We start from the raw sequence: 18,198 nt of genomic DNA, 5'->3' as shown, positions 1-18,198 counted from the left end.
TTCGGCCGATAGACTTTTATCACCGAAACAACACGGCCGAAATGTTGTGATGACGCAAACAGAAACCGCGACCTGCACGTGCACCTGCATAGCAAAGACAACGAGCTCCGCGCGACATTCACTTCACACCAGTGAGAACATTCTCTCTCTTCGTATTCCTTTATTCGCAGCACTAAAACGTTTCCTAACAAAGAGATTAAGACAAAGAAAAGTACAGTCTTATAGAGTCTGTTAGCACACGTCTCACTGAGATCTTTTCGGATCCTCTGCACTTCATCGCGAATGTGCTTGATCCGCGTTATAATGACCATTACTTGTATGCGGAAATAAGGCAGCGCGCACGAGAAATAATCCAGGCCGCGCTGGATGCGGAGAAGCGCCAAGCGCAGGAGACAGATCAGAGCGCAGAAAAAAAAGACTCGTCTCTGCACCAGATGAGTGCCATGCACCATCGTTGTCTGATATGTTCAGTGGAATTCCGCAAGAAAGTACCTCAAATAATAATAATACGTTGGCTATTTTGTTCTTATACACACACACAAACATATATACATACATAATATCAGATTGTAGCCATATTTATGCTAGATTTTCTGCTAGATTTCGGCTTTAATTTGATAAAAATGTTTATTTATGCCCTGGCCCTATTTAAATACACTCTCTCAAATATTTCTCAAATGTCAGGCAGATGACAAGCTCAACTGCTCAACAGCTAGATGGTTATCTGTCTGAAGTCCCCATCCCCAGAAGTGATAACACTCTTGCCAACTGGAGAAGTGATGCACTTTCTAGTCCTACATAGAAAAATTTAAAATGCACTTCACCTAAATGCACTTTTGTTTTTATGAGAGAACTGTTCATTTTAAAACCTTTCTGCAGGCCAGTAGGCCTGTACATTATTATTAAATATACACATGAGTGGGATAAATTTTTAGTTTGAATTTTATTTTATACTGTGCATTGTTGCAATGTGCTTAATAAATATTTACATCATTTGTAATTATGTATTTTTATGTTTTTTTTTTTATAAGTTATGTAATTGTAATTATCTTTGAAACTTTAATATTAATTCATGCAATTGCAATGTCTTAATTTTAGTAAAGTTAGTACACGGTCATAGCAATAAATGCAATGGTACTAATAATTGGGATAATTTATTTCGGTGTTTCGGTTTCGGTTTTCGGCCTTGGTTTTCTCTTTTTCGGTTTTCGGTTTCGGCCAAGAATTTTCATTTCGGTGCATCCCTACCCATAATACTAATCTTGTTATAACAGCATATGTTTTCTGTAAAGATATGAATCAAAACAACTCACCTGTCGAGTAAAACACAAGCAAGATCGGCATCTCTTTCTAGTTGAAGTTTGTCGTGAAGCTACTTCCGCATTTGTCCACGACACTGTTGTCATGTCATTTCTACGTCAGTAAAGGCAGTAACAAAGGGTAACTAATGTCATTGACAGGTACACTGCCCCGTGTCACTGTTTAGAATGGGAATTTTCTCATGATTTACAAGTAGTTGAAAACACTAGAGATATTGTTAGTAATCAGCTGGACAAAATATATAACACTAGCTTTGTGGTTTTGGGGTATTTTACTGCAAATATCTTACAAATTGTACCTTTAACAATCCTTAACAAACTACTTAGGCCCCCGATATTTTTAAAAACACAGCTTTTACTACACGGTTTGGCCGTTCGTCCACACGTAAATGCAGCACCAGGTCACTGAAACGCCTGCCAAGATTCCAATTTCAAAAGATTTCAAAAACTCCGGGTTGCACGGTTGAAGACAGCGAAAACGGCGTTTTTGGTTTGTGACATTGGAGTCAGCGCTATTATCTCAATCTACTAGAAACTACAGACTTTTGATTGGCCAACATGGCTTTAACAGTTGGCATAATATCACCACCTGTTGGTTTGGCATGCTCTTTTTTTTGTGTGGACGGAGATTTTTTTTTTAAACGGAAGAAGGAAAAACTCTGTTTATAAAAAAGACCCCGTCCACGTGTGTAGTGATCAGTTCTGTCCTCTGAAACATCATTATTGCGTTGTTGTGGTCATAGGGTTGGTGTGTTTGCCTTACAGGAGTCAGAAAGATTAGCAGACTAGTGACAAAAACAGTCACTGTCACAACACAAACACTATAAAAGTTAATGATCAGCCATCCACATCCTCTATGTGCACGTGTCGGAGAAAGAATGGAGAAATGTTACTACACAAACACTGCATTGTTTTTGGAGTATAAATGTAGGTCATCATATTTTTCTGCTTCTAATTGTTTCAGTGAGGTCTGTTTAAGTATACAGAAATGATCCGCATTTTCAAAACTAGTCGTTCGTAAAGCAGTCAAGCGGATGTTAGATTGTGTGAGAAAGAATATGCTGCAATATGAGTGTGCAGTGACTAATAGACTTGTTTGTGTCTTCAAAACAATTAGAGCACTCCTCTCACTTTAATGTGTGTGTGCTGTCACTGTGTAGAGGGTCTTTTAGACTGAGCAACTTTAAGCTTAAAGACAGGTGTGGAATGAGGTCATTCAGAGTCGTGAGCTGATACACATGCTCTTATCCTGGCAGCGAGTCATGGTAGTGGCAGATGCGGTGACGCATTTGGAGGCGAATGATGTTGAAAGTTGAGTGTGAGGCTTAATATGCAACTGAAGCATTCATTTGCATTTCGTACATAACGTTATGGGATTCTGGCTCCAAGGCTGGAAAATGTACTAAATGTACTATGTTCAACGAATATGTGTAACCCTTTCTGTTTGTGACGAATGAATTGATATCTTATATGCTAGTGTACTTCATGTTTATGCATGTAATAATATATGTCTGCTAACAATATGCACTAAAAATATTGATGACCCATCTTGCACTAATGGGCTTGTCCAATTTTTTTTCCAATAAAAATATCACTAGAATAAATGTCTATTCCTATTGCAATAGCAAGTAGCAAAGACTTAAAAAAACTTATCATGTATTTTATATAGACTAAATTGATGACAATTATAATGATACAAAAGATTTCTATTTCAAATAAATGATTTCGTCGAAGAATGCAAAAAAAAAAAAGTCTCAAGGTTTCCACAAAATTATTAGGCAGCTCCACTTTTCAACTTTTGAATATTGATAATAATAAATGTTTCTTGAGCAGTAAATTAGCGTATTAGTATGATTTCTGAAGGATCATGTGACACTGAAGACTGGAGCTATGATGCTGTGATTGCCATCCCAGGATAAATTACATGTTAAAATGTGATAAAAACAGAAATCGGTTGTTTTCAACTATACAGATTTTTTTCAAATATTTCAAATATTTTATTTTTGGTTTATTTTTGAGCAAAAGTGTAAACTTAGGACTATTGGCTTATGTTTTTTTCTTTTCCAGGACAAACTGAAATTTACATCTTTTCTCTTAATTGTCCTAATTAAATTATGTTAGGCAGTCTTACCTCCTCTTATTGTACGCACCCTCCGTTTTGAGCAGATGGCTTTGATTTTCACAGCGCAGATATAAATATCTTTTTGTTTGGCAGCCAAATCAGTTGACGTCAATGTCTTTTTTTTTTTTTTACTCCGTAATAGATGTTAGACATTATTGTTATTTTTCCCTTTATTTTCTTTTTCTATTTCAAGTATCACTTAATATTTTAATTAAAAATGCAGTTTTCACATACTGCAATAAAATTGACCATATAATATGGCATTATTATGGCCTTATGCAAACACAGTCTCACACACAAAAGCCTTGATGCAAATGGACTGAGGAAAACTCTGAATTGTTTATGTAAAATTGTGGTAATGGACACCCAGTGGCAGAGCAAAATGCACACTGTTTTATTTACCCAGCCTATTATTTGCACTCTGTAATCTCGCAACTTTGCAAATACACATTCATACGGTTGACATGCATCTGGTCTCGCAAACATAAAAACACTCATTCGATCGTGTGCATGCATCAGTCTACTCGCATGCACCAAATAAAAGGTCATTGTGATCTCTGCAGTTCCAGGGACAGATGCACATTTTGTACACCCTGTGCAAAAGACCAATTATCTCAGGGCTAAAAAAGACTTAAATTGTTGTGTCGTGTTGAGATGACCTTAAAGAGCTCATCCAGAAATTAAAGCTGCCATTTACTCAACCCCTTGTCATTTTAAACCCATACTACTTTGGAGCAGAGATGCTGCTATGACATCAGTCATGAAATCCAACCCCAGTCACGACCGTTACTAACTGACTTCAGTTCCCTTGCCATGACCAGCTGGTCTCGTTTTCTGTCTTGTGCTTTTAAAGCAGCTGAGTCAGAGAACACTGGGAATCTAAATATATACTGGCACAAACAGCGCCCCTACAGGCCTTTATATCCACCACTGCCGCTGACCTACTGTCGGCTTAATCAATGAATTAATGCATTTTTATATTTCCTCATTTACTCACCCTCATGTGGTTCCAAACCTGTGTCATTGTATTCATTTTTTCCTGTGAAACTGGAAAAATGTTGGAGATTGTTTGAGTTGCCCTTTTCCATGCAATTACAATGAATGGGAGCAGAAAGGATCAGAAAGGTTTATGTGTCAACAATATTTGATTCAGGAATTCATTGTTCTTTTGAGTCGGATCTTAGCAGCTATAAAGAAGGTTAATCGTGTTATCAGTTACCCACGCTCTTGTCATTCCACACACAAGACTTTTGTTAATCTTCGAAACGCAATGAAACCTAACAGATTTTTGTCTCTCGACTGAAAGTTCATTCCAACAGCTTCTAAAGGTATATATGTGAATGAAAGCCTAGATAAAATCTGTTCATATATTAAGTCATAGAATCATGGAATCATCATATAAAGTCACTTTTGTGATTACAAACACTGGAACACATGAGGACTGAAACTGTCCTTAATTGGCAACCCACACAGATGAGCAGAGCTCGCATTGGTCAAACTGGTCTAACCTCTTTTTTTTACTTTGACTGTCTTTTCAGGGATGACAGCAGTATCTTTGATGGGTTGATGGAAGAAGATGAGAAGGACAAAGCAAAAAGGTCATTACACAAGCAAAACGTGATCATCATTATGATTCCTCAACGGGAATTTCCTTTCTTTTACCTTGAGTCGAACTCCTGTTATGAGCCAACCCTTTATTCCATATCTCATGCAAGAGTGGTTTAAACATGATTTATTACACCAGAGGATTGTATAGACAAGTCCTTTTTCATGGTAGTATAACCAAAGTGGTTTTGCAGCAGGAATAGAAACTTAAGTGTGACCTAGTTATGACTGTTTAAACCGGAGTGCACAGCTTAACCCTCATTTTCTGTATACAGTCACAGAACCGTGAAATGGTTTCTCTCAGCATTTTTCTCAGATAAGATAGCATCCCTTTATCATTTTGAGGAGTAAATTGTAAAATTTAAGATAATTAAAAGATAGTTACATGACGTGTGTCTTGGTGCTTAATTGTGACTTCGAAAACTTCTGAAATCGCTGTTAAATTATCTTATTACTCTATTATCTGGAAGTCAGCACTTGATTTCCACTTGAATTTTCCACCTCTTGTTTTTCCACCTACAGAGTTTCTAGGAACAAGTCGGAGAAGAAGAGGCGAGACCAGTTCAATGTGCTCATCAAGGAACTGGGCACCATGCTGCCGGGCAACACCCGCAAGATGGACAAGTCTACCATCCTACAGAAGAGCATCGACTTCCTGCGCAAGCACAAAGGTTACTGCATTGCCATACCTAATAATTGTAACCAAATTTGTAATTTGGTTTCCGAAAATAAAAGCAGATTCAGTATTTTCATTGCCTAAAAGGAAAATATTAAGGGAAAAAAAGCAAAGATGTAGTTAACGAAATTTTAAATACTACAGAAAATTAGTATTTTATTTTCATATTTTACAGTCAGTTATGGTTTCTGTGATTTCACAAGCCATACTGTTTACTACTAATGAATTCTAGCCAAGAACCACCCACTCAGACAGGAAGGAGCTGTCTCATGACATATAAAATGGCATGTGAAACCTCTGCCAATTAGATTTTTTTATTTATTTTTTTTAGATAAGAGTGGATATTTCTGAAATCAATAAGACTATAGTAGACAAAAAGTGGTAGCTCATTCAATTATTAGTACAACAGTCCTTAAAAAAGATAATAATAATAATAATAATAATAATAATAATAATAATAATAAAAAAAATAATAAAAAAAAGGTAAATTTGGACAGATATCATTTGGCATCATTTTTGAGGATCATGGCTTTTTTAAATGTGGTGTGTGTGCCGGACAGAGATTGAAAAGTTTGGTACAGTGCCAGAAACTTTTAGAAAACTGAATTTAATAGCAAATAAAATAGTATAAATTGAATCAAATATATTAAAAAGGCAAAAGTGATAATATTATATTAGCTAAAAATTAAACCTGGAATGCAAAACCAATTCAAAACAGAAACAACTGAAATATTCAAAAATATAAAAACCCTGTTTAAGAGGGCTGATATTACAAGTTGCATAATTGTAATAAATCAATTTTATTTAAAGTGAACATTTATAATTAATCAGGTATTTAGTATATTAACCTGGTGAAATAAAGCTTTGTTTTAGTTCTTTGTCCAGTATTTGTATCGTCTTTCCATCAGAAATTGCTGCACAGTCCGAGTCGAGTGAAATCCGTCAGGACTGGAAGCCTCCTTTCCTCAGCAATGAGGAGTTCACACAGCTGATGCTGGAGGTGAGGACTTACTCATACACACACATTCGCCTAAACACTCTACTTATGTGTATTTATTCAGGAAACACTAAAAGTGCAGAATTATTGATATTGTTTTGAATTTAGGCTCTAGATGGCTTCTTTTTGGCCATCATGACAGACGGAAACATAATCTACGTCTCAGAAAGTGTCACGTCTTTATTAGAACATCTACCTGTGAGTATAAACACACTGCATTTATTACAGTAAAATTCAAGTCAAATATTATACCAATTTAAAACAACACTTTCTGTTCTAGATATATTTTAAAATGTGTTTATCCCTGAGATGTACAGTTTTACTGCTTTAATATGAGAGATACTGATAGTGTCTGGTGTTGTGTTTTCAGTCTGATCTTGTGGATCAGAATCTGTTGAATTTCCTTCCACTGGGTGAGCACTCAGAGGTGTATAAAGCTCTATCCACACACATACTGGAGGGAGAGACCCTCACCCCAGACTACCTGAAAAGTAAGGACCCCTCTCAAACATGCTGTTTTTACATGTTTATCATCTCATCATGACCAAACAATTCTTCTAGTCTGTCTCTCTTTGTTATTGTCTCATTTCTTTGAGCACAGATCACTAGACAAGAGCTCATTAATGCTGTTTTCTTGTTTTGGTTTTGTTTTGTTTGCTTCCCCGCAGCAAAGAACCAGTTAGAGTTCTGCTGCCACATGCTCCGGGGCACGATCGACCCGAAAGAGCCGCCCGTTTATGAGTATGTCAAGTTCATCGGAAACTTTAAGTCCCTCAACACTGGTGAGTGCCAGAGCGAGTGCCTGCAGCATCAGCCGAGTCTTTCATATGGATCCGTTTATTGAATTACCCAGCCAAGTGCTTGATTGCTTGTGCTTCTTATGAGGGTAGATGGAGCAAGGATCATTATTTGAATAGGAAGTGTTGCGAAAAGCCAGTGTGCCAAAGAAACAGGCTTCTGACCCAGATTTTGAGATGGAAAGTTGACCGTTTGTGGCTTAAGGTGAAGTGTGTAATTTGACAGCCATCAGTAAATATAACTGTAAAAATAATGAATGCCTTAGTTTGCACATATAGATAGTCCCACCTCAAACTCACACCATTGTGGGAGCCAGTGTTGGTTGGAATGATTTTTGGATTTTTTTTTTTTTTTTTTTTTTTTTTTAGTTTTTTCAGAGGGTCTCTGTGGTTATCAGGCCAATCGACCTACAAATAGACTTAATTATACAGTAGTTGATGAGGGAGTATTTAAACCTTTAAATAATATAGAATATTATATACAATAAATACAGAAATGTTTTAATGCTGTCAGTGAATTTATCATCAATCAATCAGATTAGATTAGATGAAAAAGTCTCCGTGATGATAATTAAAACATTTTGATTAAAATAGATAATGCATAAGGATACTCATTATATTCTATTTCAGGAGTTCAGGTTAATAAACATCATTTGTATGCTTGAAAAGTTAACTAATAATTGTTTAATGGTGGAAAAGTTCAGTTTGTCATAGTTTGATTCATTTTCATTTTTTTTTTTACATTATTTATGTAGATTATTTATGATCCTTCTAATTCGCTGATTTGATCAGTAATATATTTTGCACTTTTGTTTCTTTTAGAAACAATATATATATATATATATATATATATATATATATATATATATATATGTGTGTGTGTGTGTGTGTGTATGTATATATAAGTATATATCTATATATATTTGTGTGTGTTTATATTGACTTTTGACCAGTTTAAAGGTAAAAAAAAAGACAAATAACAGACCCTATTTTTTTATGGTAATTTAACTTGTTACAGATATGGCTTTAAAGTAATTCTTCTTAGTAATAATAAAAATAACTATTTTCATATTTAATTTTCTATTATTATTTTTATTAATATTAGTGAGTGTAAAATGGACCTAAATGAATGAATCAATCAGTAAGACATTAAACAAGGCTAAATGTGAAAAAAAAAATCAACATCTAAAATTTTTGTCAAAAGACAAGCTAAGTGTTGAAAATGAACACTGCATAAATTTACTGTTTTCCATACAAGAAGAGTTTATTGTACCTGGATTAATATTTAGTATTGGACGTGTCCTCGCAGGTGCTGCCCCCTAGTGGTATGCTAAAGAAAATAAGCTTATTGATTTCTCTCAAAACACTTCCATTCATGAAGATTTGCTGGTCTTTTTCTCTGTAGTGCCTAACTCGACACGTAACGGCTTTGAGGGAGTGATCCAGCGATCGCTGAGGCCCATGTTCGAAGACCGAGTGTGTTTCATAGCCACTGTGAGGTTAGCCAAGCCTCAGTTTATCAAGGTAGGTTGAGCCAAAGCCGACTTGGCACCTTCTCATTGGTCCTGTGATTTCTAATATTTGCCTGACAGACAGTGACAACCCCAGTGAGATCTGTTGTGTACATATTCATCATGACACGGGGTGAATGTATGTGTGTGGGCGTGTTGATAGACACTGTACATGTTTGTACAAGAATTGGCTTTGTTTTTGAAGACACTGATAAATGACCAGCATGCAAAACACTCAGTGTGAGAAGTAGGTCACTTGGTTTCTGTTCTGCTTTTTGTCTGCTAGATGTTCTTATAAGGACGAACGCTCTTGTTTATAACCTCTGTTCCGCAGGAAATGTGTACTGTGGAGGAGCCCAATGAGGAATTCACCTCCAGACACAGTTTAGAGTGGAAATTCCTCTTCTTGGACCACAGGTACAAACTTCATCTGTTCTCACGATTGTTTTCGTGAGCTCATCGTCAAGCACACACATCACCTTCCCTCTCCAAGAAAACGAAAGAGTACCTCTGCTGGTTAGTTTGACTTAGGCCCGGATATTATCTGTCTCAGGAGATCGGATCACTAAAGGTCACTAAAGATTTTACTTTGGATAGAATGTGTCTCACGTGAGCTCATGGGATTGGATTTCAAGGAGAGGATCTCTGATTTCATGGCTGTATATCTACTGATACATCACTATGTCAGTATGTACTACTAAGACAGAAAGAAACATGGAAAGCAGGAAAGATAAAACGGAAGACTAAAACAAGCAGCAGAAGTAGAAAATAATGGAAAAAAAATAGATCTAAGGAAGGAAAAGAAAGAGAAAGGAACAAATCAGTCCTTGATAAAAACAATTGTGTATTGAATTGTGTTCTTAAAATGATGAACTTTTTTTTAAGTGTACTTGCAGAATATTAGTGAAATTAAAGACTGCTTAAGTGCACATAAAGTGTGTACTTTGTAATATTGTCAAATTAAAAGCTTTCAAATATATCACAAATCATCATGATTTAATAATCTTTTGCGATTCACACTTATGTTGATATGATTTTAACTATAATGTTACTTGATATTACATTACAAGTGAATATGTTAAGTGTTTCAACTAAATTGCAGCATTTCATTGCATTTGTTTAATTACAAATATGATTAATAAAGATGATTCATATTATTTAATACATGACATACAGTGCATGTACAGTATCAACAGAAATAACATTAAAATGTTTTAGTTTACCATAAATGCCTGTCAGTCCATTCAGCAAGACAGTTTTAACTGGAAATATGTGAAAGATGCTACTTTATCAGCTTTTTGCCCTAAAAATGACTTAAAATGATGTAAAAGAATACAAAACAACTAAAAACACCGTTATTTTTTTATGTGTGAGGGTTCATTTCTAGACCTGGAATAAGTGATTTATAGATCTGAGGATATCAGGTTAAAAAATTCATGAAACTCTTTGAAAATTTTTTTGTTTATGCCAAGCTGTGAAATATTTTAAGGGGAACAAATTAAAAGTATAAAATGTTTATAAAAACAAATCCAGTCACACTTTATTATAAGGTCCAGTTTCAGTAAAACTTTAACTACAACTTCTGCCTCAATAAACTCATAATTTGCCACTTATTAATAGTTAGTAAGGTAGTTGTTAAGTTAGGTATCAGATAGGATTAGGGATGTATAATATGGTCGTGCAGAATATGTGCTTTATAAGTACTAATAAACAGACAATATGTTAATAATAGGGATGCTAATAAGCAACTAGATAATAGTGAGGATAAGACCCTATATTAAAGTGTTACCACAAACCCTTATCCAGTAATCACAAATAAATAGAAAATTCATGGGGCACTAGAATATTGTTGTGGAGAATGGAGAGCCATGGAGATGAAAAATGACTGAGAACCACTTTCTTAATGTCACTTCTTTACAGTACCTGGTTTTGAGAAGTCTTGCACTTCAAGCTGTGTGGGCCTGTGACAGTCACAATACGGTCCCCCTGAGACTTCTCAGTTTCTGAAGCCGTTTGTTGTTCATGCTTGCACTTTGTTAGCATTAGCATGTCTCAGAGTAATCAATAGCTCACGTTCAGCCCACAGGGTCGAAGGCTTATACATTTGGAATAACATAACCCTCATTTTCTCTATGAAATCCTAATGCCATTATGCTTGTAAAGGTTTTTACAGATTTGAGATGAGTTGTTTTAGGAGAATAGCTGCTGGCACTGATGATGCTCTATATTTAGTTCAAATCACGGATTCGGTTGAATCGGCACAGATGTTAAAGCATTTGAATAAGATTTTCCACATTATCAGGTGCTTAGCAGACGCTAGTGGCACTTCAGATCTTTTTATGCTGTTTTTATCCCAAAACATTTTCATGTGACTCAAGGAATGCCTGAAAATCGGTTTCCAAGACTTGTCTTGGCAAAAAATGCTTTTTAAAATTTTAAATCAAAATTTTAAGTCATTTTAAAATGCTCAATTGTTTAAAATAGATGGTGTGAATTCAAAAATGTAGAACACTGAAAAAAAATGATATTTTTTTAAGGTAAGTGGTTGCAAACAACTTATTTTAGATGCATTACAACATGTTGAAAGTTATAGTCAACTAAATGTGTTTATTTAAATGTACTGTAGCTAACATAAATTGATTGCAACTAATTACCTTAAAAATATTTTTTTCAGTGAAGATTTGAATTCAGTTAATTTTCTTCAATAATAACATTATTTCTAGTCATTAAGTATGCAACAAAGCAATTAGCAACAAAAATGCATTAACATTAATAACTTTATTAAGTAGGTGGGGAAATCTCCATGTGAAGATTTAAACGGCTTCTTTGAAGTCTGAGTTTTGACTTTGAAAATACTTTTTTTTAAAACATTAAATGTTTGTGACTGTATTTTGTATTTTTATTAAATGTATTTTGTTTTGCTTTAGCACAATTGTTAGACTTTGCACCAATGATTAACCTGGAAAATAAATAAACAAATAACAATATTAGCCATAGAAGTATTATACTGGATAATGGGCACACTTGACACATTCAAATAATTTAGCAGTAGTTTTTTGTATTGTTGAAATTTGTAACAAATTGTTAGATTATAGAAATATGCCTTTTATGATTTGTTGTATTTTGCAGGGCGCCCCCCATCATAGGCTACCTACCCTTCGAGGTTCTGGGGACTTCAGGGTATGACTACTATCATGTGGATGACCTGGAGACCCTGGCCAAGTGCCATGAACACTGTGAGTTCATCTAATGTTTGTGTGTACTCCTGGTTAAAATGGACAACGGTTTGAAATGTATGAATGAGTGGCACTGTTTTGAGTTTTGACTTTGTAATAATAAGATCTCTCTCTCTCTCTCTCTCTGCAGTGATGCAGTATGGTAAGGGGAAGTCGTGCTATTACCGTTTCCTGACTAAAGGTCAACAGTGGATCTGGCTTCAGACTCACTACTATATCACTTACCACCAGTGGAACTCACGGCCGGAGTTCATCGTCTGCACACACACTGTGGTCAGGTGAGAGTTTCAGAGCGTGACATCTTCTGCCAGTGGTTTGACACTGAATCTTAGCAGGCACAGAATAATAAAGCATAAAGCAGGATGTGGTGCGCTCCTGTTTAGAGAGAATTTCTTAGGTTTATTTATTTTATTTTTTTCTGAATGATGTATTTCTTTTGTCGCAGCTATGCTGAAGTGAGGGCTGAACAGCGCAGGGAACTGGGCATTGAGGAATCACCTCCTGAGATCTCAGCAGACAAGGTGAGACATTACTGAAATCACTTCTGAATCCCCATTTAGCCTTTATTAAAACAGGCAAGTATACATTTACACACAAAAAAAAAAAAAATATATATATATATATATCTTTATACATTTTATTTAATATTACACTACTAATAGTATTTTTGTATTAAGCTTATTTTTATCATTTATTTTTATGTGTAATAAGTGTAATATTTATTTCTATAGATTTAAAACATATATTTGTTAAGATTATATTTATTCAATTCTGAATTCCCATCCTACAAATATAACAGACAAATATGTAAAATATCATATATATAAATGTATATTTGTTTTTTATCTTGATATATTTATGTATATTATATATTTATTTCATATTTTCAATATTTAGTTGATTTATATACTTTTATGTGATTCATAATTAAGTACATTTTGGGTAAATATGTAAAATATCCAAGGATACATATAAGTGGTGCGCAGGTGCATATGCACAACCAAAATTAAAAATGTACTTTGTAAATAATTTCAGACCACTCATTTGTGAACTAACACGGTTGACAGCGGTTAACGCAATCACCTTCTCAGATCAACTGTAATACTGTATAAGATTTCCATTCAAACTGAAAGCGTAAATCTAGGTTATGCTCTAGATTTTGTTCTGTAGCAAAATACAAATCTTCATTCACTGACACACTTCACTTGGAAGCGCTAAACCCAGCAGTGTATATACTTACCACCCAAATAAAATTAAAAAAATATATATATATTTTCTGTGGCAACAAACCCTGATGTTCCACAGATGCTGTTGATAAATTTTAACCTGTGCTGAACCCAGAACAAAGCATTAATCCCTCTCTGTTTCACTCCGCTCAGTCTCAGGACTCCGGCTCTGAGTCCCAGCTGAACACCTCCAGCCTGAAGGAGGCGCTAGAGCGATTCGATCACAGCCGCACACCCTCCGCCTCCTCACGGAGCTCCCGCAAATCCTCCTCACACACTGCTGTCTCGGACCCCACGTGTATGTATTACATACCAAAGACAGAAGGTGGTTCTCAAAAACACAGCCATAGCATATTGAGATGTTTACACAGACCCATATACTGACTGACCCATATACTGTATGTTTGTGTGTCTGTAGCCACACAGACAAAGCTACAGACAGACCATAGCACACCCCCCCGCCAATCAGTGTCAGCCATTGAGATGACGTCACAGCGGAGGTCCTCCATTAGCAGTCAGGTTGGTATGAAATCTAGTGTTCACACACAAAACCCATTTTAACATGGAAACAAACAATTTAGGACAAGAGGAGAAAACTGTAACATGAAATGAGTATTGACCGTGTGTGTCGTCCCTCTTCAGTCGATGAGTTCTCAGAACACAGGACAGACGATGGCAGCATCTCTTGTGTCTCAGCCTCAGCAGCCTCAGCCACTTCAGCCCAGTGTGCAGGTAATTCAACATCCCTAGTACTGCATTCACTTCTCTCACTCTTGCCAAGTGACTTGTCCTGGTACCTAATTAACCTTTGATATGTAAAATCAATGGGATCTACGCCATGCTTTGGTGTGCCATTGATGCAGAGAGAGGGACTGGCTAAACGGTTGTCTTTTCAATGAATGAAACCGTTACTCAGTCTGTTCGACTACACAGTCTGTTCCATAGTATTCTTTCTTTCTTTCTACAGTTCTTATAATAAAATAAATGTTTCTTTAGCACCAAATCAGCATATAAAAATTATTTCTGAAAGTGACACTAAAGACTGGAGTAATGGCTACTTTGGCAAATCATATTAAAATAGAAACAGTTATTTAAATTCTACTAATATTTTGTGATCAAAATAAATTAATCCTTGGTTTCTATATAAAAAAAAAAAACAATCCCAAACTGAATAAGTTATACAAATAACTTTGGGATGCAAATTATTTTGTTCCAGAATGCATTTATTGGCTTTTTTTTTTACATTAGAACAGTAACATTTTAACGATTTTTAAAAAGGGATACAAATATTAAATTTTTAAAGATAAATGAAAATTCTGTCATTAATTACTCACCCCCATATCGTTCCCAGGGCGAGTAATTAATGACAGAATTTTCATTTTTGGGTGAACTATCCCTTTAATAGATATCATTTCTGTAACAGGCTCAGATTTTCACACTTCTTTGCAGTGTTAACCGTTTTATTTATTGATAATATGATCATTAAACACATTAAAATCTTATTTTTGGTTTATTAAAATATATTTAAGCATCTGAATATTAGACATTCTACAGTCTGCATCCAGTTAACATCTTGCCTATCTATTATCAGAACATTTTAAAATATATTTATATATAATGCTGCTGCAAAGCATTTTGTGACCTTGAAGAGCATTTTGCATCTGAAGACCTGTATTGTTCTGGTAACTTTAACCCTGAGGCCTACTGAAAGTATTTTACCTGCTGCTGTTCTTTGTTTTGTAGCCGGTGCTGCAGTTTTCTGCGCAGATGGATGCGATGCAACATCTTAAGGATCAACTGGAACAGCGCACACGCATGATTGAGGCCAACATCCAGAGACAACAAGAGGAACTGCGGCAAATCCAGGAGGAGCTGCAGAGGGTGCAAGGCCAGGGCTTACAGGTGAGAGCGCCCCGATTAAAGCTTTTGATTAAAGATGCACTCCCTCCCTCAAATTGACACACTTTACGTTTGTCTATGTAGATGTTCTTGCAGCCCGGAGGTGGTGGGCTCAACCTCGGCTCAGTGCAGCTGACCCAGGGATCATCCGTGCAGCCAGGGGGCGCTCTGTCCATGCAGGGGGCGGTGGTGCCGGCAGGGAGCCTGCAAAGCGGCCTGCAATCCACACACACAGTGACACAACACACTGTCACACAGCATCCTCAGCAGGCACCGCCACAACAACAGAACCTTCTCAGAGATCAGAGCTCCACGCTAACTCAGGTGAGACGGAGCTAAAACACATCTGAAACACAGCAGCAGACATAGCAATAAAGTCTACGAGGAATTCACATTTATTTATAGAACTGAATGAGTTTCTATTCAATTACATTCAGTTTATTTAAATAAAATATGTAAGTTTAGTCCCTCATAGAACTTAATGAACGGAAATTTGACTAGTGCTGCATTAAAAGATTTCTGTCATTAACTAAAACATTTTTTTTTTTATAAAAAATAACAAAAAAACAACTAACTGAGATGTTACTATAATACTTAATAAGTAAAAAAAATAGCTAAAAGTAAAAGTTTAAAAATCATGAAATCTAATCAAACTAATAAAAAAACTAAATCAAAAGTGAAGTATTAACAAAAACTATAAAAGTATATAAATAATACCAAAATAACACTTCTACATTACTGTTTAGAGGAGTGAAAATGTGAATTTTTTTGCTGCATATTCAGCCTTATAAATCCAAAAACTGGTCTGTAAATAAAATCTGTGGTACGTTCATATACAAAAAAGATCAAACATCCTTCTATTAAATGTGAAAGTATATAAATACCATATTATTATATTATGTGTGTGTATATTATGTATAATAAATGTATAAACTAGTGCTGGGCAACGATTAATTGCATTCAAAATAAAAGTTTTTGTCTACATAATTTATGTGTGTGTACTGTGTATATTTATTATGTATATATTAGGGCTGTCAGTTTAAGGCATTAATCAATTGGTTATAACAAAATAAATAAGCGATTAAAATATTTTAATGCAGTTAATGCACTGGCCACACCCCCTGAACTGTATAATCTTACATTTCATACAGTTGACTGTTGACAAATATGATGCAGGGCAACAACTCCATAAGTTATGCCCTAAAATTCAAGATATTGGAGCAAAAAATGCCCCTGCATGTGTTTTTGTCTCATATTTATATCATATGATAAGCGATATTAATGTTACATGAGCAGCAAGAACAGTAGTTATCAGACGAGTGCTGTTTCACAAGTTTAAATGTGATTTTATACTACGGTTCAGTAAATAAGAAACTGATATTGTGTTATATATTTTAAACACAATATTATGTTTTTGCTAAATTTTGCAGAGATCATTTTACATTTAAAGCCATATCAATATTGTTGTGCATCTCAGAGCGACACAGTGTTGTTCAGTTTCTGAATGAATTGAGTGAATCAATGATTCAAAGAGGCATTCAAGAGAGAGAGCCATTTACTTCTTTCTTGAATGAAGTCATTTGAACAAATAATAAAGGGATTTACCGCCACCTGCTGGCAGATTTAGTTTCTTATTTAGAGTATCATAATCATAATAATAATAAATAAAAAAAAACATTAAAGGTATAGTTCACCCCCACAAAAAAAACTGTCATAATTTACTGACCTTTATGTCGTTTCAGAACTTTCTTTTGTGGAACATAAAAGAAGGTATTTTGAAGACTGTTGGTAACAATACTGTTTTAGTTACCAATGACATTCATTGTAAACAAAAAAAATTATCTTCTTTTATGTTCCATAGTTTACCTTAGGCTGTTATAGCCTAAATTTTTATGTGTACTTAATTTTGTTGAATCAAATTAAATATTTCTTTCCAAAACTAAAATGTGTAATTGATACTTTCTCATTTAACAAAAATAGCTGTAAATATATATTTGTAGGGTATTTTCACAGTCAAATATATTTTGCGATTTAATTTGATAAATTCATCAAAACATCATGCAATTAATGAGATAAAATTTAATCAACTGATAGCCCTAGTATATATAAATAAACATACATGCATGGATATATTTAAGAAAAATGTTATGTTTATATATTAAATATATTTATATATGAAAATAAATGTATGTAAATACATGTAAATATTTTCAAAATATATTGTATTTGTGTTTCTTTTATATATACAGAATAAATATACTCATTACAGACATATATTCTATAAACAAACACTTTTATTTTGGATGTGATTAATCATGATTAATGGTTGCTCAGCACCGTAAATAAAACAATATAGTCTATCATCAGTTCTTTCTATCTCTGTCTGTTTTTAGCAGTCGCAGAGGTCCTCTCACACATTGCAGTCTCCTCAGGGAGCACTGCCTGCATCTTTGTATAATACCATGATGATCTCTCAGCCGGCGCAGGCCAACGTTGTCCAGATCTCCACAAGCTTGGCCCAGAACAGCAGCCCCAGTGGAGCCGCGGTCGCCACCTTCGCACAAGACCGGCAGATACGGTACATGTGCAGCTGTTACAAACACACATTCAGACTTTGAAACATAAAGGGCATGTACGCAGTTTAATAAGCACATTAGAATACTAGACTTGCTCAAAAAAATTAGCATTAATCTCATACACTCATAATCTCATTTCACTACATGTGTGGACATACAGTGGAGTGGAATGAAATGTCATGCCTCACAGGACCCCAGTGCTACACAAAAACAGACATACAACAAATTAGTAAA

General features: G+C 35.0%; 1 protein-coding gene across 5 annotated transcripts in view; it reads left to right on the top strand.

Moving 5' to 3' along the window:
* LOC127983949 (circadian locomoter output cycles protein kaput-like) overlaps nucleotides 1–18,198 on the top strand; it is a 51,053-nt gene that overhangs the window by 28,131 nt on the left and 4,724 nt on the right. For 3 of the 5 annotated variants that reach the window (XM_052586368.1, XM_052586366.1, XM_052586367.1), the window contains exons 6-22: nucleotides 4,980–5,039; nucleotides 5,569–5,717; nucleotides 6,631–6,722; nucleotides 6,828–6,917; nucleotides 7,090–7,210; nucleotides 7,388–7,501; nucleotides 8,922–9,040; nucleotides 9,362–9,444; nucleotides 12,157–12,263; nucleotides 12,394–12,541; nucleotides 12,709–12,784; nucleotides 13,643–13,814; nucleotides 13,908–14,008; nucleotides 14,132–14,221; nucleotides 15,233–15,391; nucleotides 15,473–15,712; nucleotides 17,782–17,966. In XM_052586368.1, coding sequence (XP_052442328.1) covers nucleotides 4,980–5,039; nucleotides 5,569–5,717; nucleotides 6,631–6,722; nucleotides 6,828–6,917; nucleotides 7,090–7,210; nucleotides 7,388–7,501; nucleotides 8,922–9,040; nucleotides 9,362–9,444; nucleotides 12,157–12,263; nucleotides 12,394–12,541; nucleotides 12,709–12,784; nucleotides 13,643–13,814; nucleotides 13,908–14,008; nucleotides 14,132–14,221; nucleotides 15,233–15,391; nucleotides 15,473–15,712; nucleotides 17,782–17,966 — 2,106 coding nt within the window. The remainder of the gene's footprint in view (nucleotides 1–4,979; nucleotides 5,040–5,568; nucleotides 5,718–6,630; nucleotides 6,723–6,827; nucleotides 6,918–7,089; nucleotides 7,211–7,387; nucleotides 7,502–8,921; nucleotides 9,041–9,361; nucleotides 9,445–12,156; nucleotides 12,264–12,393; nucleotides 12,542–12,708; nucleotides 12,785–13,642; nucleotides 13,815–13,907; nucleotides 14,009–14,131; nucleotides 14,222–15,232; nucleotides 15,392–15,472; nucleotides 15,713–17,781; nucleotides 17,967–18,198) is intronic. The other 2 variants (XM_052586370.1, XM_052586369.1) reach the window with 1 other exon arrangement.

The sequence above is a fragment of the Carassius gibelio genome, chromosome B20, assembly GCF_023724105.1.
Source record: "Carassius gibelio isolate Cgi1373 ecotype wild population from Czech Republic chromosome B20, carGib1.2-hapl.c, whole genome shotgun sequence".
In the NCBI taxonomy this organism is placed as follows: domain Eukaryota; kingdom Metazoa; phylum Chordata; class Actinopteri; order Cypriniformes; family Cyprinidae; genus Carassius; species Carassius gibelio.
This window is presented reverse-complemented; position numbering and strand designations above follow the sequence as displayed.